We start from the raw sequence: 26,880 nt of genomic DNA on the forward strand, positions 1-26,880 counted from the left end.
TCGCCGATGAGCCCCACGTGACGGGCGCCAATTGATGAATACAAGCCCCAGCTAGGCCCGCAAGAGACAAGGGTTCGCTCTTCTGTAACGAAATCTATAAGGAAGTTGGCACGGAAACTGCAAAGTACAAAAACAACGTTTATTAACCCTTAAGGGTGGTCCTACAATCCACACAACACTCTTCAGTATTGCAAGGAGTAGCACAAAGAACTTGCGTACATTGTCCCCTTTTATACACAACAGAGGGGCTCATGAGTGGGTGGATACCACAGAGTTGAAGAACATTACCATTTAGGGTCATTCTCGATACCAAATCAATACATGGGCGGAGCTAACACACTCCTTGGGCCCGCGAAAACACATGGTCAAGCAAAGCTAATTATAACAGATGTGGTCAAGTCTGGGCATGCGCCAGACGGACAAGAGGGAGCTATTTATAACTGTTGCTAGGCAGATTACAAGAGCAACTAACACAGAGGTCGGACTCTCCTCGTGGTGAACACGTGGCAGCATGTCAATACAAAATGGAGTACGAACTTCGGCCAACATAATGAGAAAAACACGATAAAAGGGAAACACTAATGTTTTCAGTAAATGCTTAATCACATTCTGCCTTAATTTACAACAGGGAGGTCACCTTGGGTAAACCTGACAGCAATGATGAAAGTTCACTGGAAATCCTAAGAATGATATGGCAGTCACTGGTGCCATTTTATCGACATTCTCAATAGCACATGTATCGTTGTCATAGTGTACATTGGTATTGCTCTTACCGATATTGACATGGTTCTGCAGCCCTACATCATGACATACATTGACATCGCTTTTACTTGTAACAAAATTGTCATTCGTGCATAGATTATGGCATACATTGACTTTGTTCCTACTGGTATCGAAACTGTTGTGCAGGCATAGATCATGGCATACATTGACATTGCATTTATGGGTATTAACATTTTCATATGGGCACAGTTTATGGCATACGTTGATATGGCATTTACTGGTATTGCCTTTGTCAGGCCTGCACACATCATGGTTCTCATTGACATCGCATTTACCCATTCCAACAGGTTTTTGATATCACAGCATAGTCATGTGTATTCAACACTTGTGGCATCATTGATGTCCACGGTGTCTCTTCTGTTACCTCCATACCATTGTGCCTTCTTCTGTTTACATGAGTGATGCTTAACATGGGCGTTCAACAGGATTGCACTGAAGAATCAAAAATGCAAGTGTGGTAAATGCCACCATTACAGCAATAAAAAGAGTTGGATTTCCCTCTCTACATTCGGCGGTGATCCGAGAGGTGAAATTTAACAGGCCTGCCAAATGGGTCCATGAACCTCACTGCGAGTGGTGTTGGGGGACGGGGTAGGGTTTGGGGGGCTAGCTCTGCTCTCTACCCTAGGTGTTCCTTCCTTGAAATCACATTATAAAGCTATTTGAGCAGACAGTGGCTTCAGATACTGCGTTTTTACCTTTCATAAAGGTGATGCTGGGAACGCCGATGATGCTGGTAAGACCATCTATACTGATTTGGTGAGTAGATGCTTGACCCGCCACCTAGAGAGATTCCTTGTACCGTAGTGACAGACGTTTTAGGGCCATTCTACATTTGTCCAACCTGTGCATGCCGAACATGAGCAGAGAAAATGAGTAATGGTCGCCCTGGCCACAATAGGATGGGATGCCTGTCACTGCGATCTGGCAGCCCTTTGGCAGACGGGCTTCCAGATCAGATGTTTAACCCAGTGGAGGCTCTCTATTCGGTATAAACTTGGTGTTCCCCCGTCTTTAAACTAAGCAGGGGACCCCCAAAGTACGACATGGTCAGATGACTGTTGATTTTTGGTGGTCTTTCAACTTGGTAAAACATTTCCATTGGACATAGAGTGTTCTCACTTGATGCGGATGGTATTGTTTTTGCTAACCCAAAAGTAACACTTTTGCCCAAATGTAGACAATTAGCCAATCGCCCAAGCAGGTAGACATAGGCTCTTGTTCAGAGACCTGTGTAAACCAAGGGGCAATAACCTAATGTGATAGTGTTTCAGCAATCAGGAAATGCTCTGTTACCACTTGATTTACTTTTTTCTGCATATAAATGTGCAGTTATTTTTGGTAGCATATCACTGCAGTTCTAACCACATTTATGTGCAAGGAATTGCCCCAGCTTTCCTGCTTGAGGCGATCCTTCATTGATCTAGTGCTTCATTACTACGTTTGTAATTTCAGTTCTACTACAATATGGGGTGTTATGGATACCCCAACTTTGAGCACTAAATTGACATTTAATAAGGGATAATGCGTTGTGAACAGTTAGCTTGGAAAACTCTTTACCTAAAATGGGAGCCTTGCAGAGTTCTTCTTTCTGTTTTTACAGGTGTTCCCCCACTTTTTAATAATACCAGCTCACAGGTGCATTAAAAATTATTTTCTAAATCGACGAGCCAGGTATTTTTTATCCTCACCCACCCATCCACTCCTGACCCTCGCACTCACTCGCCTACAAAACACATAGTCGTTTTCACAACAAAAAAGGTGCTCCCGCGTATTCGCAGGTTGTAGCACGCCCCGTCCCGTAGAGGGGCGGGAAGACCCCTATGATGAAACATGACACCAAGGGTCCTTTTGGTGTGTGAGAAGTATTTTCAAAACACTGTGTGTTTTTCCCACCATTGTAGGAAACATATATTACCCGGGAGGACATGATAAAAATTATTTTTGAAACTCTTCTGAGGGTTGATCTTTATGGTTTGTAAACTACAGAAGGAGGAAGTATCCACCTCCACTGCTTGTGATAAGTAGTACCTCTCCACTCCTCCCCCCCTTGTTTTTTTTCATTCTAACACTCTATTGTCAGTTCTCATCAGGGCCGATGAAGGTGTTCCAGTTCTGGTTCTTGTGTGTCTTTGGCTCTAAGACTCGTTTGTCTGTTCTCATCAGGGCGGATGAAGGTGTTCTAGTTCTCTTTCCTGTGTGTCTTTTGCTCTAACACTCTATTGTCAGTTCTCTTCAGGGCGGATGAAGGTGTTCTAGTTCTGCTTCTTGTGTGTCTTCGGCTCTAAGACTCTATTGTCTGTTCTCATCAGGGCGGATTAAGGTGTTCTAGTTCTGCTTCTTGTGTTGAGAAAATTCGATTTTCGATCGTGATCGTATCGACCCGCCATTTTTTGTGCTCCGCCGCCATTTTGTGTTGCCCTCACTCAGGCAGCACGATGATCAAAGTCTTTTCTGCTTTTCCTGCAGCTTCGTGTCGAAATAAACCTTCTGCCTCTATTTACAAAGCTGGTGTTAGGACTGGCCGAGTACACTAATTCCTGTCTGGTTTCCCTAATCCTCGTCTCAACTATCTGTTGGTTCACACTATTCTCTTCTGACTTTATCTTATCGTCTGGCCTTCGCTGTCCTCTGCTAGCATTCTCTCGTTTCACAACTGTCCTCCAAAACACACAAACGTATTTCGCCACCTGCAAGTTGGTTACAGACCTGTTAATGAATTAGTTCGTGGGCGGGGTGACAAACACAGTCGGAGGAGAGGCTTCTTCGAGTTACCTGATACTTTATTTTCAAACCTTTCCTATTGGCTCTGTTCTGTTTTCCAACTTTTCTTATTGGCTCTTTCTTGTATGTTTCGGGTGTGTTTTTGGTTAATGTATATTTCACATATGTACTATATAAGATTGTGCGCCACGGAGTGAAGTGGCAGTCTCCTGAGAACATACCGTGTGTACTTCTAGGACAACTGTACTAGCTGCAGCTAATAAAATCTGATCTTTTACGCTGACAGAGTGTTCCCGTGTCTCTGTGTAGCTAAGCAGGAGAACCCAGGAGATTAAGGCGTACCCTGCGCCACCAGGTCCAATTGGTTCTGGTTCTTCAGTGTGTCTTTGGCTCTAAGACTCTACTGTCTGTTCTCATCGGGGCCGATGAAGGTGTTCTACTTCTGGTTCTTGTGTGTCTTCGACTCTTAGACTCTGCTGTCTGTTCTCATCGGGGCCGTTGAAGGTGTTCTAGTTCTGGTTCTTGTGTGTCTTTGGCTCTTAGACTCTGCTTCTGTTCTCATTGGGACCAATGAAGTTGTTCTAGTTCTGGTTCTTGTGTGTATTTGGCTCTAAGACTCTGCTGTCTGTTCTCATCGGGCCGATGAAGATGTTTTAGTTTTCTTTCCTGTGTGTCTTTTGCTCTAACACTCTATTGTCAGTTCTCTTCAGGGCGGATGAAGGTGCTCTAGTTCTGGTTCTTGTGTGTCTTTGGCTCTAAGACTCTATCATCTTTCTCATCGGGCCGATGAAGGTGTTCCAGTTCTGGTTCCTGTGTGTCTTTTGCTCTAAGACTCTATGGTCTGTTTTCATCGGGCCGATTAAGGTGTTCTAGTTCTGGTTCTTGTGTGTCTTTGGCTCTTAGACTCTATTGTCTTTTCTCATCGGGCCGATGAAAGTGTTCTAGTTCTGGTTCGTGTCTGTCTTTGACTCTTCGACTCTATTGTCTGTTCTCATCGGGCCGATGAAGGTGTTCTAGTTCTAGTTCTTGTCTGTCTTAGGCTCTAAGACTCTGCTTCTGTTCTCATTGGGGCCGATGAAGGTGTTCTAGTTCTGGTCATTGTGTGTCTTTGGCTCTAAGACTCTATTGTCTGTTCTCATCGGGGTCGTTGAAGGTGTTCTAGTTCTGCTTCTTCTGTGTCTTTGGCTCTGAGACTCTATTGTCTGTTCTCATCGGGGGCCGATGAAGGTGTTCTACTTCTGGTTCTTGTGTGTCTTCGGCTCTTAGACTCTGCTGTCTGTTCTCATCGGGGCCGATGAAGGTGTTCTAGTTCTGGTTCTTGTGTGTCTTCGGCTCTACGACTCTATTGTTTGTTCTCATCGGGGCCGATGAAGGTGTTCTAGGTCTGGTTCTTGTTTGTCTTCGGCTCTACGACTGTGCTGTTTGTTCTCATCAGGGCCAATGAAGGTGTTCTATTTCCGGATCTTGTGTGTCTTCGGCTCTTAGACTCTACTGTCTGTTCTCATCGGGCCAATGAAGGTATTCTAGTTCTGCTTCTTGTCCGTCTTTGGCTCTAAGATTGTGCTGTTTGTTCTCATCAGGGCCGATGAAGGTGTTCCAGTTCTGGTTCTTGTGTGTCTTTGGCTCAAGACTCTATTGTCTGTTCTCATCGGGCTGATGAAGGTGTTCTAGTTCTGGTTCTTGTGTGTCTTTGGCTCTAAGACTGTGCTGTTTCCTCTCATCAGGGCCGATGAAGGTGTTCTACTTATCCAGTTTTGGGGTATCTTTCATAGATTCACATGCCTGAATCATTCCCCGTCGCCGAGGCGGGAGTCCCACGGTATATACAAAAGTAGTGCCAAAGAATAATAGTAGTAGTAGGCCTCAAAGAAAGGCCTGAGGCCTAGATCTTAGCAGCCTATCTACATCATTATGCCAAAAGAACCAAAAAATTGGTACCAACCAATCAGCTATCAGCACCCTCTAGAACACTCTCAGCAGAGCCAGTTCTCCTCAGATTTTCACTGCACGTCATGTGGAAGGGAGTCTCCCTGAGTGCCACTCAGTTTTCTACTTTATTCCTTGATGTCTGAAAAGAAAGCCTTGTTCAAGTCCTGAAGAACCTGCGCCAAGAAGAGAGTCCATGTTGATGACCAGCATATGGATTGCATCTACTGCCTCTACCCTAAACATGAGGCAAAAGATTGCAAAATTTGCCGGACCTTCCCTACTAAGACTCTTAGGGATATGGAGGCGAGAGTGCTGTTATGGCTTAAATTCTCTTCGACTGAAGAGGATGATAGAGCCTCAACTTCCAGCAAGAGAGCTAGGTCTCAGGACAGCTCTTGAAGCAAGGGGAAAAACACGATAAATCTTCCCACTCTACTTCTGGCCCTTCTCAGAGGGCTCCTCTCATCTCCTCTGGGTCAGCGCACCCTCCTCAGGACTTTGCTCTCAAGGACTCTAAAAAGACGTCTGCAAAAACTGTGAGTAAAAGCCTTTAAAAATCTCTGGCTTTCCCTCCTTCGTCGACGATTTCTGTCACTTCTCCTGCTCCTTCGTCGACGGAGACTGTCTTGACGACGTCTATCACCTCTCCTATACTGTGGACGAGGATTACTATCCTGTCAAAGAAACCCGTCGTCGAGGAATCGTCGACGAAGACCTAGTCGACGAAGTCAGCGTCGAAGTCCATATCGACGACGTTACCGTCGATGAAGCCTCCACCGTCGACGAGAGTAGTATCGTTGACGAAGATGCAGCTGGTTACTACCCCGTCGACAACTCCGTCGACGACCGTTCCATAGACGAAGGTCCTGTCGACGAAGGGCCCGTCGACGTCAAGCCCGTCGACGATGATCCCGTCGACGTCGAGCCCGTCGACAATGATCCTGTCGACGTCGAGCCCTTCGACGACATTGACAAAGAGCCCGTCAACGACGAATCCATCGACTGAGAGCCCGTCAACGACAATTCCACCAACTGGGGATTTACCTGTTCCATCTGCGCACCTGCATTGCTTATGGCTCCTACTCATTCAACACCTGTTTTATCTAGGAGTTTTAAGCTCAAAACACTTCAAAGACATGAATATAGCAATATTTCACCGCTTACTCCCTCACATCTCCTGGAAACATATGTGCAGGAAGAGGATGATGATTACGAGGACGAAGAGGAAGAAGGACCATTTGGGATAGCTCATCATCCTTCGGAGCTACACATCAAATGTCAGGATGACGATGATGAAGAGGAGGAGGATTACCAAGAACAATATTATCAAGAGGACATTGTCGTCCCGCATCACAGAGTTTACCATAGACAACCTCGCCAGAGTGAGATGTCACATCTGCCTCCAACTCTAATACAAGACCTGCAAGCCATGCTAGCAGATTACAGACAGCGTTTTCCCCCACAGCAAGTCATTCCACAGGTTCCACCACCACCTGTGCCGGTTCCGGATCCTTTGCCTTCACCTGACGCTACTGTTCCAACGCCTCAGCCTCCGGACCCTCCTCAAGGCCCTCATCAGGGTCAGGACACGTCCTCCGAAGAGGAAGTTGAAGAGGGTGAACTTCCAGAGACCCTTCCGGCAGATCCTTGGGATTCTTATATTATCCCTATGCCTTCACCACCGACTCCTCTACCATCTGATTCACCCCCAGAGTCTATAGGTTGATTTCATAATCTAATGCAGCGCGCTGCTGCTAGATTTCAATTGCCTGTGACTGTGGAACAATCTGAATGCTTCCTACATGATTTTAAGTAGGAATCCAGAAAGATTATTAGAGCTGTCCCGATAATTGATTACATCTGGAAAGAAGGAATCAAAACCGTCTCTTAACTCTTAAGACTGCTTTCCTGGTAGCCATCACTTCTGCCCGAAGGGTGAGTGAGCTCCAGGCTCTTTCTTCAAAGGCTCCTTTCCTTTCTGTTCATCCGGACAAGGTGGTTCTCCGAACACATCCATCCTTCCTTCTTAAGGTGGTCACTGCCTTCCACATCTGACAGACCATTACTTTATCCACCTTCTTTTTGCCTCTGCATTCTTCGAAGGAGGAAGAGAGGCTCCACCGTCTGGACCCAAAACGTGCGCTCTCCTTCTATCTGGATTGCATGAAACAGTTCAAGGTGGATGATCAACTTTTTGTTGGCTACGTGGGCGCAAAGAAGGGTCGGGCCGTACACAAACGCACCATTTCTCGATGGGTCGTGTTGTGTATTAAGGATTGTTATTCTCTGGCTAAAAAGGAGCCTCCAGTTGGGCTATGTGCCCATTCCACAAGGGCGATGGCAGCAATTACTGCCTTGGGAAGTGGAGTTCCTCTGAATGACATCTGTCAGGCGGCCACGTGGGCATCGCTGCACATGTTCACAAAACACTATGGCCTGGACAGCCAAGTCCGAAGAGACGGCTTCTTTGGCCATCCTGTTCTCCAGGATTTTCTGGTGTGATCTTGGTATGCACACCCACCACCAGAGTTGGTATTGCTGGGGTATCTATTCTAAGGCAAGGAATTTTATAATTAACATCTTCTTTCAGATGCACAAGTTACGTACCTTCGCTAACGATATATCTGTAAGAAACATTAGTTAGTTATAGATTCCTTACCGCCCCACCCATCCTCCCCGTTCTGCAAACTGATTTCTAGGGGTGAGGACATCCTTTCAGGGCCCTAGTTTTGTGCACCAGTGGTCAGTGTCTTGCATGGCTCTGCGTTTCTGGCACGGAAAATCGTGTACAGAACTGACGTCAGCACGCGAGGGGCGTGTCTAAGTAGCTGCCGAGACGTCATCCCGGTGACCACGACGCCAACGACGGACGCGGAGCCGACCGATGCCACTTTCTGACGCGCAGAGGTACTGCTGACGAAAAAACTTTCTGGATCCAGTCTGACGCCTGGGGGTAATTCTAAGGTAAGGAATCTATAACTAACTAATGTTTCTTACAGATATGTAGTTACCAAAGGTAAGTAACTTGTGCGTTGGGTACAGTTAAGAAGTGCTGGTGGGTACCAAGATAGCTGAACTGCATGGAGTCCCTAGACTGTGTTGGACATGTGGTAGGCATTCTGTCCTGTGTGTTCTCTTGGGTCTTAGTGTGTTTCATGCTATGCTGGTGTTATGGCTCATGTGAGCATGATGACAGCCACTTATACTGCACTGCCCAATGGTGGATGTAAGCAACGTGGTTTTGCTATTATCTTCTGATGGTTGTTTGAGTCTTTTTTGCCACCTGCGCTGTAGGATTAATCATTGCGTGATGGGCGGCCGTCAGACTTCTTCCCAGCGGACCGGCATCTATATCATGCTAGCCTGGACAAAGGGGCAGCAAGGCTGTGAGCTTGTTTTTACCTAAATCTCAAGTGGCCCATTACTGCTCACGGTAGCATACGCAAAGGCATGTAGTCTGTGTAAGATGGGAAAACTGCCACATAAGCGATAACTCATTTTATGAATGAGATAACAAAGGAAACAGCATTAAACTTTGCAGCATGAGCAGAACCTACACATCCCTTTAAAGATCCATATTCCTCCCACTCCTCGTCCACAAAAGGGCAAGGGTTACTGCCCCAAGATCCTCTTGTGCATCCGATGTTTTCCATCCCCGTAGTGTATTAAGCTGTTTATTCGCCAGTCTCACATCATAGGACAGCATCTCCGGAGACTCTGAATCCACCGCACATCAGGTGTGACTGCTTTTTCCAGTGGGACGCAGTAGGTTGCCTGGCTGCTCGTAGGATGAGATAATATGGTTTTGTGGGCTTTAGTCATGCGCCTCCACAACACCAGGCAAGGGAAACCCAGCACGGTTCCCAGCATCTGTAAAAGGTCATCCCAGGATGGTTTAATAACCCACATCCCCTTTTCCTCCCCACAGCTCCAGCACACATTTTAGGATACATTTGATGTTGTTTATGTGGTGTTGCACACCATTGGTACATCCAATTGTAAGCAGTTACTCTATGATGGACACTCTTGTAGCATTTCCGAATACCGCCCCATACTCCTTTGCTTTTCACTCATCTTCCCCAGTAGAGCTTTCAAGGTCTGCTTCTCAGTGTTCTTTGAACTTCCATGGAACTCGGGCCTGCAAGACAATGAAATCAAGTATAGTCAGGAGATGACTCCCTTCATGCCTTTGAATGTGGACATAAACATTTCAAAAGTTGTTTTTTGTCTGATATCCACTTCTTTGAAAGGAGAATGAAGCACCCGGTGCCGAAGCCGAAAGTATAGCATCCTAGCAGTTTCATTGACCTCAAAGTCCTTCTTACACTTGTCTAATGACTTAGCTCAACCCTTGGAAGAAATATTTCTCAACTTGAGGCATTCCTTTCTTTTCCATCTCCAAAAGCTTCCCTCTCCATAGCTAGAGTGAAGTGATATTTGGTAAGAATTGGTGTGTCGGGGATATAGTCAGCCCACCTCTGAGTAACAGGCGGTCACATATTCCAAGTGTCTCTTTCATAATCTTGGAGATACATAGATTCTTAGGTCCCTGTTTCTTCAAGAGTCAGGGTACATCGCACAGGCCTCTCTACCTATGAGCGTTCGCTCCATAATAGAGCATCTTCTCTGGCCGACCATTCTACCAAGATACAGAGGTGGGAGGCTAGATAATAGTAAAGCAGATGTGGATACTGTAGGCCTTCATAGGTGCCATACATATTCTTCTGTTCAGTCATGTTCAGCCCCCCAGTCCAAATACATTTGTAAATGTTCTATTGGAGACTCCGGATTTCTGCGCTCACAGTAGTGGTTGCGATAGAGGCACAGCGAGCAAGGTCGGACATTCTTCTTTAGCACATTTGCACGGCCAAGCCAAGAAGTAGAATAAGGACCTGCGATTATCTGTGTCCTGGGGGCGGGTCCATTTGCCCCACTCCACCACTTATTTCACTGGTGAGTTTGACCCCTAGATATTACAAGGAACACTTTTTTCCCATTGATAAGGGGTGCTTTCTTTGAGGGTTGTCACAATCACCCAGGGGATGGAACCATTAAGGGTTTTAGCCTTCCCTTTTTTATTTAGAACCTGAGAGGGCTTCAGACTGCTGCAGGATCGCCGTTACAGCTGGAACGGAGGATTCCGGATCAAACTCATTCAGTAAGATGTTATCAGCACAGACGCTGATCTAATCTTGCATCTCATCAGATCCTATGCCTTTAATCTCTTCATCCTCCTGGACCCAAAGCACAAGGGTTTCCATCATGAGGGCGATAAGAACAGGAGACGAGACAAAGGACACCCCTGTACTGGCGAACCCTCTACTGACACTAGCGCATGCTTCAGGGCTTTGCAGCTTGGCATAATCTATCCCCTCACCTGCGGGCGCAATCCCACTCTGTAGAGGACCACTCCCAAAAAGCCCTCGCTAACCTGCAGCCTTCATTAGGATAAACTGGATCCCTTCCTCTTCACCTTTTCTATGAGGTGGGCTATTTTCTGAACGTTATCCTGCATGTGTCTGCACTCAATAAACCTTCAATCATTCATATCAAGCATACCAAAGACCCCTGTGTCTGTATTTGTAATGCCACAAAGCAACCACTAAATGATGATGAAATACTTGCTGTGTTTTACTAAAAACATTAAAAATTGTGTATCATATCAAATTCATAGATTTGCACACCATTATAAAAACATACATATTTCATCAATGTCAAACAGCATGTCAATTAATAAAAAGGAGATTCAAACATTCATCAAGTTTTAGTGCAAATAGTACATCACATATGTATTTCTTTCAAACAGTATATACACCATGTCCATGTTTTTTCAGTCGAGGAGAATGTTTTCCAAAAGAAAAAGAAAATAGACATAGAGAGAGACAGACAACAAATACAGCAATAAACTTATTAGTGGTTTGTAAACTAATCCAAGTCGAAAAGCCAGGTGCCAGACATATATGTAGTCCAAATTTCCTTATCACAAATGCTGGCCTGTAACGCGTTTCAGTAGTGTTCACCGAATAATGGCTACCTTTATAAAGACAAATTTAATGTGCCCCTCTTTGAAACTCTTCACACATATACCCAAGCTACTATGGCGGGTGTCCTAAGAGCACATGAAGTCCTTATGGACAAATGGATCCACCGCTTAGTTGTGGTTATACCCTTGTCAGAAAATTCTGTTGTGTATGTTCTATTCAATTGTTGTATAGCAATCCCAAAACAACTTGTTTGTACTCTCCCTCCTCATGAGTGGATTTCCAGATTGCTCCAAGCGCGGGTCCATCAATCTCCCAGGAGCATTTAGAGACTGCTGTATTTCAAGCCCTTCGGCGTCAGTGTGTCCGGTCTGCTTGTACAACAGGGATTGCTGTACTCACATCCTCTACCGCCACCACTGCCTCATCCTCCAAAACCACCTTCACCCCAACTCCTCAACAACTACTACCTCATTTTTTTTTTTGAAAACGTATTTTTATTGCAGAATTAAGTGTGAGAACTCCATAATAACTTCCCATGCCCACAATGTGTCCCAAAGGCTCGCATCCTTGTAACACTTTACACAGCCATTCAGCCCACATCCCGGAGGCTGGGCGGCACAACATTACTGGCCCCTAAATATCATAACCAGACTGACCCCATCGAGCAGGTAAATTTCCCATGGCAACAGCTGCTTTTCTCCCATCCTCCTCAGTCCCCGGTTGTCCGTCAATATATCAGCACCACACCCCGAAAACTCCCCCCCCCCCCTCCCGCCCACCCAATGCTGCTGGCGGGGGCCCCTATCATGAAATCTAGCTTACTATTGCTACTGCTACCGGATATTCGCCTATAGCCTCCCGGCCTCATGGAGCCCTTCCCTCTCGGTCCTCCTGCTCAGTGCTGTCCAGCCGGTAATCTTTCAGAGCCTGTACTATCTGCTCCCATGCCCTCACCCAGTCCAGCCCCTTCTCATCCCCTGCCCTGGTCGCCTGACGCCTCCTCAGCACACTTTCACAGCTCGCCCACTTCTGCAACTCAGCCATCCATCTCCCATATGACGGGCCCTCCCGCGATTTCCAGTGCCACGTAATTTCTCTCTGGGCCAGCAGGAGGCCCAAGTCAATGAACTTACTGGTCACTTTCGTCTTCGCCGTGTGTGGGAACCAGAGCAATAAGCAGGCCGCCATATCAAACTCCACCTCCCGGTCCGTGACAGCATTCAGAAGCTCCACTACCTCAGCCCAATACGTCCCTAGCCGGGGGCACCCCCATAAGAGGTGATCGAGCTCCGCTCCAAGTTCCAGACATCTCGGGCACGCCGCATCCTGTACCTTAAAATACCGTTTTATCCTTCCCGGGGTCAGATAAGCCCTATGCAGTACAAAGAAATGAACCTGTTGGAAGCGGGCGTTCCTACTCCCTTTCCATGTTCTCCTTAGAATCTGACTCCATACCGTGTCCGGGATGGGTTTTCCTATACTACTCTCCCACTTCTCCTTCAACGCCGCGAGCGGTTCCAACCCCTCTCGTAGCAGCCTGGAATGGATGCAGGTGACCGCCTTAACTCTCCCTGCCGCCATCACCACGTACTGGCAGGTCTGAACCACCGCGGGCTCCACCAGGCCCTCCCTCCAGTACCGCTGTACCGCCGCGCACACCGCCGCGTGTAACAGGTAACTCCCATCCGGGAGGCCAAACTGTTCCTGCAGCACCCCAAATGGCGCCAACGCCCCGTCCACATACAGATCTCCCACCATTTGCAATCCCAGCTCTTCCCACTCCGCGAGCGGTGACCAATCGCCACCATGCGGCAACGCTGTCAGCATCCCCAGCGGGATCTCTGGCGCGTACGGGTGCACCGCCTTCGCTCTCCTCATGCTTCTGCGCCAACACTGTCGGAGTGTCCTCTCCTCTACGGTGAGGTCTTGTAAGTCCAGCGTCTGTTGCAGGACTATGTAGGATAAAACATGTCTCTGGATCCCGGAGTCCCTCTCATGCTCAGGGCCTCTAAAGACTCTAGCGACATTTTGCGTCAGTACCTGTAGCTGCGCCGCCAGGTAGTACAATTCGAAATCGGGGACCGCCAATCCGCCGTCAAGTTTGGGTCGCACCAAGGTCTCCAAGGCCACCCGCCGCCGTCCGCCCACCCACAGGAAGCCGACCACCAGCGATCTCAGCTCCGCAAAGATGCGCTGGGGGATCCAGATCGGCAGGGTGCGGAAATAATAAAGCAGCCGCGGCAGGGCCACCATTTTCAACAGGGCCACCCGGCCCAGTACCGACAACGGGAGGGTGGCCCAAAAGGACATGCATCCCTTCAGGGCCCGTATTCCCCGACCTATGTTGCCCTCCAGCAGGTCCCCAACGTCCCGGTAAATCCTGACCCCCAAGTAGGTGAAGCACGTGGCCTCCCACGCCACCTCCTCTGTGAGTGGGGGGTACGGGACATCTGCCCGCAGCGGGAAGACACAAGTCTTGTTCCAATTAACCCAGAGGCCCGACAGTTCCCCAAAGCCCGACAGCAGTTCCATAGCCCTCCCCAGGGCCTCCTCCGAGTCCTCGAGATACAGCAAAAGATCGTCTGCGTACAATGAGATATAGTGCGTCGTCTCCCCACTCCGGACCCCGCCAAAACTTGCCCCCGTCCTTGCCCGCATTGCCAACGGTTCCATCGCCAGGGCAAACAACAGGGGAGACAACGAACAGCCCTGTCTCGTACCCCTGCTCACCGGGTACTCCGAGGAAACCACCGATCCCAGTCGCACCCGGGCTGAAGCCGAGGAATAAAGGACCCTCGTCCACCGCCCAAATCCATCCCCCAGGCCCATTCGCTCCAGCACCGCATCGAGGTAGCCCCACTCTAAGCAGTCGAAGGCCTTCTCGATATCTACGGAGAGCACTGCTGGCTTCCGGGCAGGGTCCCAGACACTGTCCACTATGCGGACCAGGCGCCGAATATTCATGGCTGTGCTCCTAGTGGGGATAAATCCAGCCTGGTCCTCATGCACCAGCCGGGTCATGTGTGGTAGCAATCTAGTAGCCAAGATGCGGCTCATTATTTTATAGTCGACCGTCAGCATGGATAGTGGCCTATACGAGGTCATATCCGAGGCGTCCCGACCCGGTTTCAGCAGCGGCACCACGAGCGCCTCCCTCAGCGACTTAGGTAATCTCCCCACCGTCAAGGCCTCCGCATAGACCTGCAAGAGCCTGGGCGCTAGTACATCGACATATTGAACATAAAATTCAATCGGCAGCCCATCCACCCCCGGCGTTTTGTTTCTGACCATATGTTTGATAGCTACCCTGATTTCCGAGAGCGTGATGGGTCCCCCCAGTTCCTTCGCCGTCTCGGCCTCCAGTCTCGGGAGAGGAGTAGTCCCCAGGAAGTCGGCCACTGGGGGGCTCCCCGCCCCCCGCCGGCTCTCATAAAGGCCCGTATAATAAGCCCGAAAGCGCTCTAGGACCGCCGTTTACGTGTACACTACCTCCCCCGTCTCAGTGCCTATACTCATTACCGGGCAACCCCTGGGTTCGGGATTAGCAATCCTGGCCAGGAGCGTCCCCACCTTGTCCCTCTCCGCATGCACTCTCGCAGCATACAACTTGTAATCGAAACACCTCAGGCGCTCCGTCTCAGTCGCCACCAGCTCCTTCGCCTCTAGCAGTCTGTCTTGCAACTCCGGTCGCTCAGGCCTGCGCCGCTCCAAATCCCTCAACAACCCCTCCGCCTTCGCCAGGTCAGCTAGGACAGTCGCCCTCACACTCGGAAACCGGCCCATGCAAACTCCTCTGATCACCACCTTCATGGCATCCCATTCAATCGCTCTCGTGGCAGTCGATCCTTCATTCTCTCCAAAGTACCGTTCAATGCCCTGCAGTACCGTATCCCTAAACACCGGATCTTCTAATGTTTCTGGACGCAACCTCCACGTTGGTATTTCCGACCTTTGCCTCTGCCATTGCAGCGTCAGCAACAACGGATTATGGTCGGATACAGTTCTAGTTAAGTACTCCGTATGTGCCATTTTGGAAGCCAACGACCCACTACACAGAATGGAGTCTATCCTGACATGTAGCGCGTGTAAAGCGGAAAAAAAGGAGTAGTCCCTATCGCCAGGGTGCTGCTCCCGCCACACATCCACCAGTCCCCACCTCTCCTGCCAGTCCGCCCTGTGCGCCGCTAACCGGCGCACCGGGGAGTCCGCCAGCGGCGGATGCGATCTATCTAACTCCACATCCGTTATCGAATTAAAGTCCCCTCCTATCAGAATGGGGCCCGCCAGGAAGTGCGCCAGCGTTCCCGTCAGGCCGGCAAAGAAGCGTGCCTGTTCCACATTAGGTGCATAGATGCTACACAGTACCACATCCTGGCCATATAACCGCCCCTCCACCACCACATATCGACCTTCAGGGTCTACCAACTGATTCGTAGCCTGGAATGGGACCCCCGCTCTCACCCACACCAACACTCCCCTGGCAAACGCCGAGTACGTGGTGCCAAACACCTGACCATGCCATCTCCTCTGCAGCGCGGCATGTTCTTGCTTAGTTAAATGCGTTTCCTGCAAGAAGGCTATTTGGATGCCTCGCCTCACTAGCTGGGCATGCACTTTATACCTCCTCGTCATAGTCCGGAGCCCTCGGACATTCCACGTGAGGCATTTCAGATTAGGTAACGTCCCCATTGTAGCCATTTCTCAGCCTATGAACCAGCGCCCAGTGGGCACCCCCAACCAAGCAGTAGAACCCCTTAACCAAAACATCCCAACAAACTCCCCCCTCCCCTCTCCCCAGAACAGGACCCAATAACACCATATCAGCCCCCATCCAAACCAACAACCCACCAAACATTCCCGACTCTGTGGTCGTCACCACAGAAAGCCTTAAGGGCCACAAGGGGTTGCCTCAGAGCCGACCCAGACTGGGCCCAGCCCTCGCCCCCAGCCCAGGACCCCACATATCCATCAGCACAGTACCTTCCAGTTCGCAGAACGCCCGGGCGCTCCGCCGGGGTCAGAGCCCCCAGAAAGGCCCCCCCCTCCCAGCGTCAGCCAGTGAAGAGTCCATCCACCGTCTGTGGGGTGACCGCCGGCCTCCCCGAGCTCTCCACCTCCGAAAGTTCACCGCCTGATTGTCCACCATCGTCACCAGTGTCCGAGCCCACCGACATCCGTTCTTGCGGGGATCCCGTGAGGATCGCCGTGGCCTCCAGCGCCCCCCGCCTGTCCTCCGCCAGCTGGTCCTCCCGTAACCCTCTCCTGAGGTTATCACGTTTGCGGATGCGTTGGGATTTCCGCACTTGAGTCGGCCGGCGCCTCTCCCTCGCGCCTTTCCCCTTGCGGTCCGTGCCAGCGCGATGCAGCTCGAGCCATGCCCCCGCTTCATCCGGAGTCTGAAAGAAGTGGGTTGCGTCGCCCACAATCACCCTTAATTTCGCCGGGAAAAGCAGGGAATACTGTAGCCCCTCGGCCCTCAGTTCCTTCTTCACTGCCAGAAAAGAAGCCCTATGCCTCTGGACCTCCTGCGTGTAGTCGGGGAACACCGTCACCGGGCTATTCGCCACCTGAAAGGGGCCCTCCTATCGCGCCCTCTGGATCAACAAATCTCTGTCCCTGTAATGCAAGAGTCTGACCAGCATCGGCCGGGGCGGGCGGCCCGGCGGCGGCGGGCGGGCCGGAACCCTGTGCACCCGCTCCAGGGAGAAGAAGGGGGAGAGCCCCTCCGGGGCCACCACTGTTTTGAACCAGTTCTCCATGTACGCCACCGCATCCTTCCCTTCACTGTTTTCCGGGAGGCCCACCACCCGTACATTGTTCCTGCGATTGCGGCCTTCGGCATCCTCCGCCCGTCTCTCCAGCATTGCCAAGCGGCCCAGGACGTCGGCGAGTTTGTGGTCCGCGGCCGCTACTGCAGGGCCGAGCTCCTGTAGCTTCATCTCATTGTCCTTAACTCGATCCGACAATTTGGCATGGTCCGCCCTCAAGAGACCCAGTCCAGTGGCGACCTGCGCAATGTCGTTGTGCAGGGCCTCCTTAGTGGCCGTGATCGCCTCAAGAATACTGTCCAGCCATGCGTTCAGGCGCCGTTCCTGCGCCGAGCCCTCCGAGTCACCCTGGGCACCGCCATCCGCGGCCGACTCCGGCATCTGTGGCGCAGCACCCCGATTCGCCATCTGCTTGGCGGGGATCCCCCCTCAAGAGTGCCGCGGGGGGGGGCCCCCACCCAACCGCTCCGAAGTCCGCCGTCCTGCGCGGCCGCTACACCCGACGGCCGCTGCAATCGCAGCCCGTGCGCTGCCTTCGGACTGCCAGAGGGCCCCTCCACGTCCGGCTCCCCTCGCTCCCACTTCGGCAGCTCTGGCCAGGGCCGTTGTTCGCCACTCCAGATCCCTCCGTCTGATGTCCCACTGCTAGTCAGGCCAGGGCGAGCCGTCCTGCGGGGTCAACACTGTGGTCCTGGGGTGCAGCACTCCGCCGTCCCCCTCGCCTTCCCTGCTCTCCGTCGGGCGCCGCGCCAGCCCAGGCGGCCGTCGCTCTCCACGCGGGGGGAGGGGCAGCTCCGTCAACTCGCTCCCCACTCGGGACCGGGGGCCTAGCCCCCAGCTCTCAGTCCCAGGGGCACCCGATAGCCGCCGTCGTCCCGTTCAGCCGAGGCCGTCCCCGTCACCCTCCGGTCACGTTCCTCCGTCGTCCTCCTTAGAGCTCCGAGGTCGGGGCCGCCGCCATCTTGCCCGCTGATTACTGCGCTCCGGATCTGCAGCCTCGGGCTCTACACCGTCCTCCGCAGTCTCCCTGCTTGCAGCCCCAGCAGCCCCGGCGCTCCGCACTGGCAGTCCGTGCAGCCGATAGCCCCTCTCGGTAGATTATCAGGAGTATTGGCGGGATCAGGCTCGGAGCTGCAGGCTCACGCCGCCATCCCGATCGGCGTCCAAGCCACGCCCCCCTCAACAACTACTACCTCATGCAGCCCATTTCACCACCTCCACTGTCACAAGAGGGATCACCACATCCCTCCTATGACTCAGACAGCCCCTTCGGCCAAACCAACCCTCATGAGCCATCCTTTGAGTCAGGCCCCACAGACAACCCATGGGGCCACTATGATGTTGATCCCCTGGGAGACACAGATGTGAATCAGTACCCTATTAGGACTTCTCCCCCAGACGGCACCATGGCGTATCACGAGGTGAACCAATGGACGGCCACTTTTCACAAGGTAGACACGCATGTCCTCCACCGGAAAGACCGTTTCCTTGTGGAGACGTTCAAATCTGAGGGCACCATCCAGTTCTTGATCATGCAAAAGGGCATGTTAAAATCAGCTCCTAACACATTCAAAGAGCTGGTCAAAGCCAGAGTGATGATGCCAAAGGCCAAAAAAGTACAAACCTTGTCCCAATGACCCTTCCTACATCAAGGGCCATGTCACATATGACTCCTTGGCAGTCCACACACCACAAAGTGGGCTTCTGAGTAAGCCACTGGCAACACTCCCCTACTCGATAAGGACAGCAAAACCTCTACACTGCCGGCAAAATGGTAGCAGTAGGGCCCACCAAGCACTGAAGAATAGCCTACTCTGTGGGGCTCCTCTCCCGCAATGGCAGGTGTAGTGACTACTTTGGTAGCCCCCGGATTGGCTACTGGTATACTCTTGTAAGTTCCTAGTATATGGTACTAGGGTACCCAGGGCATAAGTACACCAGGGGTCACCCATGGGCTGAAGCATGTATTATTCCGCCCATGGGAGCTTAAACAAATTGTGACTACAGACCTGCCATTGCAGAATGTGTAAGCTGGTGCTAGCACCACTTACGACAGATATGTTTCCTTGTATATGAGCTCAGTGCACTTAAAACCTATGTCACTCCTAATACAGGCCTTTCAATACTGAAGGTAGGGTGCTCGTTCTAAGTGTGAGGGTGCCCCTGCATGAGCGGGACACCCCTACAACCTACGGAGCCCATTCTCCTGGGTTGTAAGTGCATCAGCCATTACGATATATAGAGTGGCCATGCATCATTACGCAATGGCTATCTCAAAACTGGCTATAATAAACCCTGTCATGTTTGGTATCAAACATGGTGGAATCATACCCCAACATTGTAAACGGTGTTGGAGGTATGATTCCATGCACTGCAAAGTACCTCAGAGAGGCCCTGAGTGCTCCCAGTACCAGTCTTCTAGACCCATACATCAAACTATGGATGCTGCCTACCAGAGACACGATTCTGCCCTCATGCAGCTGAGCCAAGCGCGAGCAGGGGAAGGTAGGACAAATAGGTCTGGCGCACAACCGGACAAAGGACATGGGAGTATCCTTTCCACTGACCAGCCCCTCCTGTGGGAGGGACCCCTGAAACGCCCCAACCCTTTGTATTCGTTGTGGGACAAGATTCAGATCCAAAACCACTTCATCTTCAACTATCTGGGCACATTGGACTTCGCTTTGGAAACCGAGACTGCATCAAGGTAGACTCCTGCTGCTCCTGGTCTCGTCGTCCTACCAGTCTTCTCCATCGTCTGTGCCTGTGCCTAATACAGGTTCTTCTATAGGCCACTCGAAGGAATCTCCCTTGAAGTGAAGGAGTCACTTCCCTGCATATGCAGGCACTGCAACAAAGCTTACCGGTCTGCTGCTCTTGAGCTCCTTCAGACTCTGAAAGGTTCAGCAACACAGATGGTGGTTCTGCAACTCCCTCGAGGCCTGCATGGTCTTCATAGCAAGTTTGAAGCCAGTATCCGTCTTCGGAACTGCTGGAGCAGTACCCCTGTGCACCGTGTTGACTAGCCGTTATCATGGCCTTCATCCTTTGGTGAGATCTTCAAGGTCCTCTTGTGACTCCTGTGCCTTTGGCCTGTGGGTCCTCTTGAGGGTATTCTTTGGCTCCAGTGGGCTCCCCTGCTTGCTCGTGGCCTGCTCTGACTTACCTGCTCGTGGTGAGTCATTTGGACCTTGCTGGTCCCAACACCGCACCTTTTTCGCATACTACGTTTGTTGCCATTGCCAAGGCTTGTTGGTACTCCCAACGGACACCGACCCTCTGGCTCTTGACATCCGACTTGGAACAGCTCATAAACGGCTCCTGGTCTTCCACAACATCGCGTGGTTCACACAGCTGCAACTTCAAGGGCACTGTCAACTCTCCTGCATCCCTGACATCAGTGGGCAGTCATCTTCTGTGCCTCCTGTTCACTCCTGAGTGGCATAGACTCTGTCCCCTCTGCCCCGTCTGCTTGACGGTTTTTCAACTCCTGAACCCACCTTTGGGTTCCACCGGACTCTTTCACCTTCTTCGCCAGCGGCATCTTTTCTGAAGTCCTCCATTGTGGTCTACGGCGGTTTCCGACGTCAGTTCGCACCTATGCACCCGGCTTCCCTGTTGTAGGTATCCTGGTTCCTGGGGTATCCACAGGTGGGGTGACCCTCCAACCTTCCACCTACCACAGGGTTTCTTCAGGAGGACACAGTGGGACGAGCTGGTTCCTGGGGTATCCACGGGTGGGGTGACCCTCCAACCTTCCACCTACCACAGGGTTTCTACAGCAGGACACAGTGGGACGAGCTGCAGGAGCTAAGCAAGCATCTCTCGGACAAATTTAGGAAGGGGGAGGAAATAGTTTTAGAGGGTAAGACTGTATCCAATGCCATTATCTGCTGTGCCTCAACACTGCCGACACCGCTTCCTGCCGGGGGAACACTAGCGTCCTCATTAGGCACCTCACCTGGCTCCATATTTCAGACGGCAGTCCCTATCTTCCGCTGTAATAAGAGCGCAAAAGAGATGGAATTGTGCAATCTGCCGTCACTTACAAGTTCTGGCAGAGTACCTTCCAGGAGTTGGCAGTGACTTGGCAGGACGCATCAACAAGTCCACGAGTGGGAACTCTACCCGTAAGGCCTGCTCCAGGACTTCCATCGCTGAAGCACTCCACACATCGAAAATGCAAAATGCCCAAACCTCGCCTCCAGGTAGCCACATCCACACACACAGTCCATGGGCAATCCGCTATTGATGAACTGGTCAGAGATATTTGCCCATGCTTTTCCGCCTCTCCCACTCCTTCTGTACATGGTGCAGAAGATGTAACAAACATCCCAAACCATGATCCTTGTAGCCCGCGTATGGGCCAGACAGAGCCCTGGTATTCGACACTCCTTGAGATGGCAGTTGGCCTCCATGAGAAGCTCCTCAACAGGCCCAACCTTTTCACTTGCAGCCATGGCCAAATCCGACACCTAGACCCCAAACCCCTCAATCTAGTGATTGGTACCAGAGGTTCTAGAGTTTGGCTATCTCCGTCCTAAGGAAGAGTGCATGGACCTCTTACATGAGTCCTGTTGGTCTACCACAAGAGCCTACTATACAGCAAAATGGAAGAGATTTGTCCACTATTGCCTCTCCAAACCCCTTAAACCAATTGTCCAGGACATTATCTGTTACCTTCTCCATCTGCAAAATTCATGTCTCGTGTACACTTCTGTACGTCAGCATTTAACACCCGTAGACGTTTACAGGCAAAAGAGGGAACATTCCTCCCTTCTTTGCATCCCTGTGGTTAAGGCCTTCTTGGAGGGCCTCAAAAGGGTCATGCCTCCCAGAGTTCCCCCTGCCTCAAATCTCAGTGTGGTCCTCACCATTCTCATGGGGACATCTGCCCCGTTTGAGCCTCTCCACTCTTACCTTCTCCTGTTCCTTTGCTGGAAAATAGCTTTCCTCATAGCTGTAACATCCTTCAGGCACATCATTGAGTTGCAGGTCCTCATGCTACAAGAACCTTATATTCAGGTCCATAAGGACAGGGTCGTTCTTAGAACCAACCCCAAGTTCCTCCCCATAGTGGTTTCCCCTTTCCACCGTAACCTTACTGTAGAGCTCCCAGTCTTATTCCCTCAACAGGCTCGGTAGCAAAGAGCCCGTCACACCCTAGATGTCAAACAGCTCTCATGTCATAAACTGACAGCATGACGCCCTTATGCAAAGCTCACCAGTTGTTTGTAGATTTTTCCAAACTCCACAAGGAGCAGCCTATTTCTAAGGCCGGTATTTCCAGATGGAAACTCAAGTGTATACAAACCTGCTGTCAAAACGCCAGAAAAGCAATCCCTGTTACTCCGAGGTGCACTGTATATGCACAGAAGCAACAACCATGGCCTTTATGAGCAGTATCCCAATAGCTGACTGTGATGAATACCCCTCCCGGGACCAGCGTTCACTCTCAGTCTCAGTAACACAAATCCACTCGGAACATGTTTGTGGAAAAGGTGCTGAAACACCTATAAGGATTTATTGAAAGTAAATGTCTTATAAGGCCTTAGCCTTGAGGAAACTGGAGCAACGTAGGACTATGACCAGAACAACATAAAACAGTTCAGCCTTCCAATCCCTGGGGCCTCCCTTCTTCTTCAGGTAGCTTCCTTTCAACTCCTTGTCGGTTCCCCAGAGGGCTCGGTGTCCCCAGAAGAAAACAAAAGACACAAAACCACCACCAGTCAGTCCCGGTTAATACTGTGCTCAGTGTAGTGTGCTGAGCCTCCACCTGTACAGTATATCACCGCGGCCTGTGAGGGAACAGGGGTATTTGAAGGAGCGGTCCTAGGCGGTGCCCAGTATTCATGCACAATCCCATGTCCTTCCCCTCCCATCCAACCTCCTCCAGAAGTGTAAAAACGGCATTTGTCTGGAGCTACGGTCCTCCTGGACCGAAGCGTGGGGTATCTCGGCGTCCTGTTTCTCCTGGGGACGTCCGGATACGTGCGCAGTTGGTGTTGGGGAAACCTCCCTCTTCGGTTCTTTTCCTCCTTCTCCGGCACTCCACCGGGCCTTCCCTCCGGACGGTTCTTTCCAGGTCCTCTGATTCAGGTCCTCAGCCGGTCTGCTGGTCGTTTCTCCTTCGCGCTGTCTCTGCCTCCTCTCCTCGGGATTTTCCAGCCCCTCTCCACACACCAGGTTCGACTTATCTCCCCCTGTTGCCGATGACGTCAGTCCCGCGCAGGCCGTTGCTTCTTCCCCGCTGACTTCCTTCTTCTGATGTTCCTGCCTGGGCGCCATCTTGGAGTGCACAGAGGTCGCGTCCTCCGATGCGTCCCTATTACACTGACATGTATAAAGCAGCCACTTGTGTCACCCCACATGCTTTCCCCATGCACTATTGTGTCTAAGCCCAGCAACAGGCCTTGGTTGGTAAAACGACCCTAAGGACTTCATGTCAGACATCGGCATTGTCCTCACACTACCAGTGCTAGTGCGGAGCACTGCCTTACAGTCGATGCAGAGCATGTGTATCTACAGCAACACAGGCTTCGGCAGATGTTTCTGTAAGCATCTGCTCGTAGCATGTAGTACGGTATATTCACACCCGTTCGCCCTCCTCCGCGGAAGTGTGTGCTCTGCTTGCAGACCCCTTCCCTTTTATTGAACTCTTTTCATAATACACATGTGCACCATACTGCGTTCACTCACCACTCCATGCCACTCTCACCCACTGTGCGGAAAACAGTCTAACGTGGAGTCGGCGCTCAGACTTAAGCCTAGTGATGTCTCTGCTGATGTCATTGTTTTATGGAAACAAAGTATAGAATCTGCGCTAATAGCATCATATACCATGCTGTTCGCTTTCTATTTGTGAAGACAGCAACATCAAGGATAAAGCTTTCTATCCTGAGTATATTCAGCCAGGTGCGCAGAAGACAGGTGTGTGCGGAGAAGATTGTTGAGGTGTGTATACCTGAAGCGGGGTTCCTGTTAACCCCTTCAGGGTAGATTCAGCCAGGTGCGCAGAAGACAGGTGTGTGCGGAGAAGACAGGTGTGTGCGGAGAAGACAGGTGTGTGCGGAGAAGACAGGGGTGTGCGGAGAAGACAGGTGTTCGGAGAAGACAGGGGTGTGCGGAGAAGACAGGGGTGTGCGGAGAAGACAGGGGTGTGCAGAGAAGATTGTTGAGGTGTGTATACCTGAAGCGGGGTTCCTGTTAACCCCTTCAGGGTAGATTCAGCCAGGTGCGCAGAAGACAGGTGTGTGCGGAGAAGATTGTTGAGATGTGTATACCCGAAATGGGGTTCCTGTTAACCCCTTCAGTGTAGATTCAGCCAGGTGCGCAGAAGACAGGTGTGTGCGGAGAAGATTGTTGAGATGTGTATACCCGAAACGGGGTTCCTGTTAACCCCTTCAGGGTAGATTCAGCCAGGTGCACAGAAGACAGGTGTGTGCGGAGAAGATTGTTGAGGTGTGTATACCTGAAGCGGGGTTCCTGTTAACCCCTTCAGGGTAGATTCAGCCAGGTGCGCAGAAGACAGGTGTGTGCGGAGAAGATTGTTGAGATGTGTATACCCGAAGCGGGGTTCCTGTTAACCCCTTCAGTGTAGATTCAGCCAGGTGCGCAGAAGACAGGTGTTTGCGGAGAAGACTGTTGAGATGTGTATACCCGAAGCGGGGTTCCTGTTAACCCCTTCAGGGTAGATTCAGCCAGGTGCGCAGAAGACAAGTGTGTGAGGAGAAGATTGTTGAGATGTGTATAGCCGAAGCGGGGTTCCTGTTAACCCCTTCAGGGTAGATTCAGCCAGGTGCGCAGAAGACAGGTGTGTGCGGAGAAGATTGTTGAGATGTGTATACCCAAAGCGGGTTTCCTGTTAACCTCTTCAGGGTAGATTCAGCCAGGTGCGCAGAAGACAGGTATGCGGAGAAGACAGGTGTGTGCGGAGAAGACAGGTGTGTGGAGAAGACAGGTGTGCGGAGAAGACAGGTGTGTGCGGAGAAGACAGGTGTGTGCGGAGAAGATTGTTGAGGTGTGTATACCTGAAACGGGGTTCCTGTTAACCCCATCAGGGTAGATTCAGCCAGGTGCGCAGAAGACAGGTGTGTGCGGAGAAGACAGGAGTGTGGAGAAGACAGGTGTGCAGAGAAGACAGGTGTGTGCGGAGAAGACAGGTGTGTGCGGAGAAGATTGTTGAGGTGTGTATACCTGAAACGGGGTTCCTGTTAACACCATCAGGGTAGATTCAGCCAGATGCGCAGAAGACAGGTGTGTGCGGAGAAGATTGTTGAGATACGTATACCTGAAGCGGGGTTCCTGTTAACCCCTTCAGTGTATTGTAAGTTCCACTGCATTCCGTGCCCTGGATGTCTTCGTCCAATGGCAGCTCCCAGGTCGCTCTGAGGGCGGATCTACGCATGCATGTCACAGCGCTGCCTGGTATTCCCGGTGTTTCCAGGGTGTCCAAGACATTGAACCTGGTGTTTGGTTGCCGCCTGCCTCCCAGATGAGGCGAACTGCAGCTGCCGCAGCATTATATGCCAGAAATGGCCCTGGATTAAGACCATTGCATTCAGTCAATGTTGGAAGCGGGACAAGCTGGAGTGTATCATAGATACCAGTCCAGAAGCGTAAAATCTCTCCCTGAGCACTCTTGTGTGGTATGTCAGGTGGCCACAGATGATAATACTGCAAACCCCAAAAGGGTAAATCTGCGGAATGAGGAACGATAGGGCCCAATCGGCGGGTGAATTTGTGGCAACCAACCCTCCCCGCATGCATGGAATGCGGGGAGAGACAGGTGCTGCAGCCTGGAGTAAACGGTGCTCATAACAAGTCAGTGTCTCCTGTGATGTTCACAGAAACAACCATTCATGGTCCCAGTCGACCGCTAGCCATGTTGACATCCACACCAACTGTGTGGCCAGGGAAGAGGTGTGGCGCCGCAGCCAGGGCGACTGACTCCAGAATCTGTGGATCACTGTTCGATCCCCGGCGCCGGCGGCAGATTAGGCCTAGAGACCCTTACAGGTGATTGTTTGCGCTGTACAAATGTGGATTATTATTATTATTATTATTATTGTAGGTTGGGGTTCATCCCCCCAGCATTAATAGAGCGCATTGCCTTTTCAATGCAGAGGTGTCGTCTCTACTGAGCTCAGATCAGGCCTCAAAGGGCAGACTGTAGATCTCAGAAGGACCGTGGAAGGGGCACAGGGAGAATCATAAAATAATAAAGCAGACAGGGCATGGGATTTCAGGGCAAAACAGTACATTCAAAATTTGGCCAGGCACCAGCATGGCCTTTGTTTGGATGGTGTAGGGCTCATGTTTTCCGTCTCTTTCCAGTGGTTCTTTGTAGGTTTTATCCAGTTGTCTTCAAGAAACAGCTTTTATGCATCAAAAGGCTTCACTCCTAACATACTGTGACTTGTATCAGATGCACTTTAGGTTAGATTTCTCTTCCAAGCTCATCTTCAGAGAAAGCTCACTCATCGCACATATGCAATCCTTGTGTTCAAAGCCTCCTTTCCTTTTGTTGTAGGCTCTGGCGGATTACAGCACTGTGCTGCTCCTCGCTCCATGCAAGGAAACGGACACCAAGGTGCTCATCAACCGTGGGGTGCTCTACCTGGAGCTGAAGGACTTCAGCAACGCACTGCAGGTACTGAGGGGCTGTGGCACCAGCGTGTCATTGGGCTCCA

The 26,880-nt window shown here is 51.0% G+C and overlaps 1 protein-coding gene across 1 annotated transcript in view; it reads left to right on the forward strand.

Moving 5' to 3' along the window:
• Positions 1–26,880, forward strand: part of TTC6 (tetratricopeptide repeat domain 6) — a 1,112,931-nt gene that overhangs the window by 856,781 nt on the left and 229,270 nt on the right. The window contains exon 28 of the mRNA XM_085627931.1: positions 26,721–26,840. Within this exon, the coding sequence (XP_085484057.1) occupies positions 26,721–26,840 (120 nt within the window). The remainder of the gene's footprint in view (positions 1–26,720; positions 26,841–26,880) is intronic.

The sequence above is a fragment of the Triturus cristatus genome, chromosome 9, assembly GCF_964204655.1.
Source record: "Triturus cristatus chromosome 9, aTriCri1.1, whole genome shotgun sequence".
NCBI classification, from domain to species: domain Eukaryota; kingdom Metazoa; phylum Chordata; class Amphibia; order Caudata; family Salamandridae; genus Triturus; species Triturus cristatus.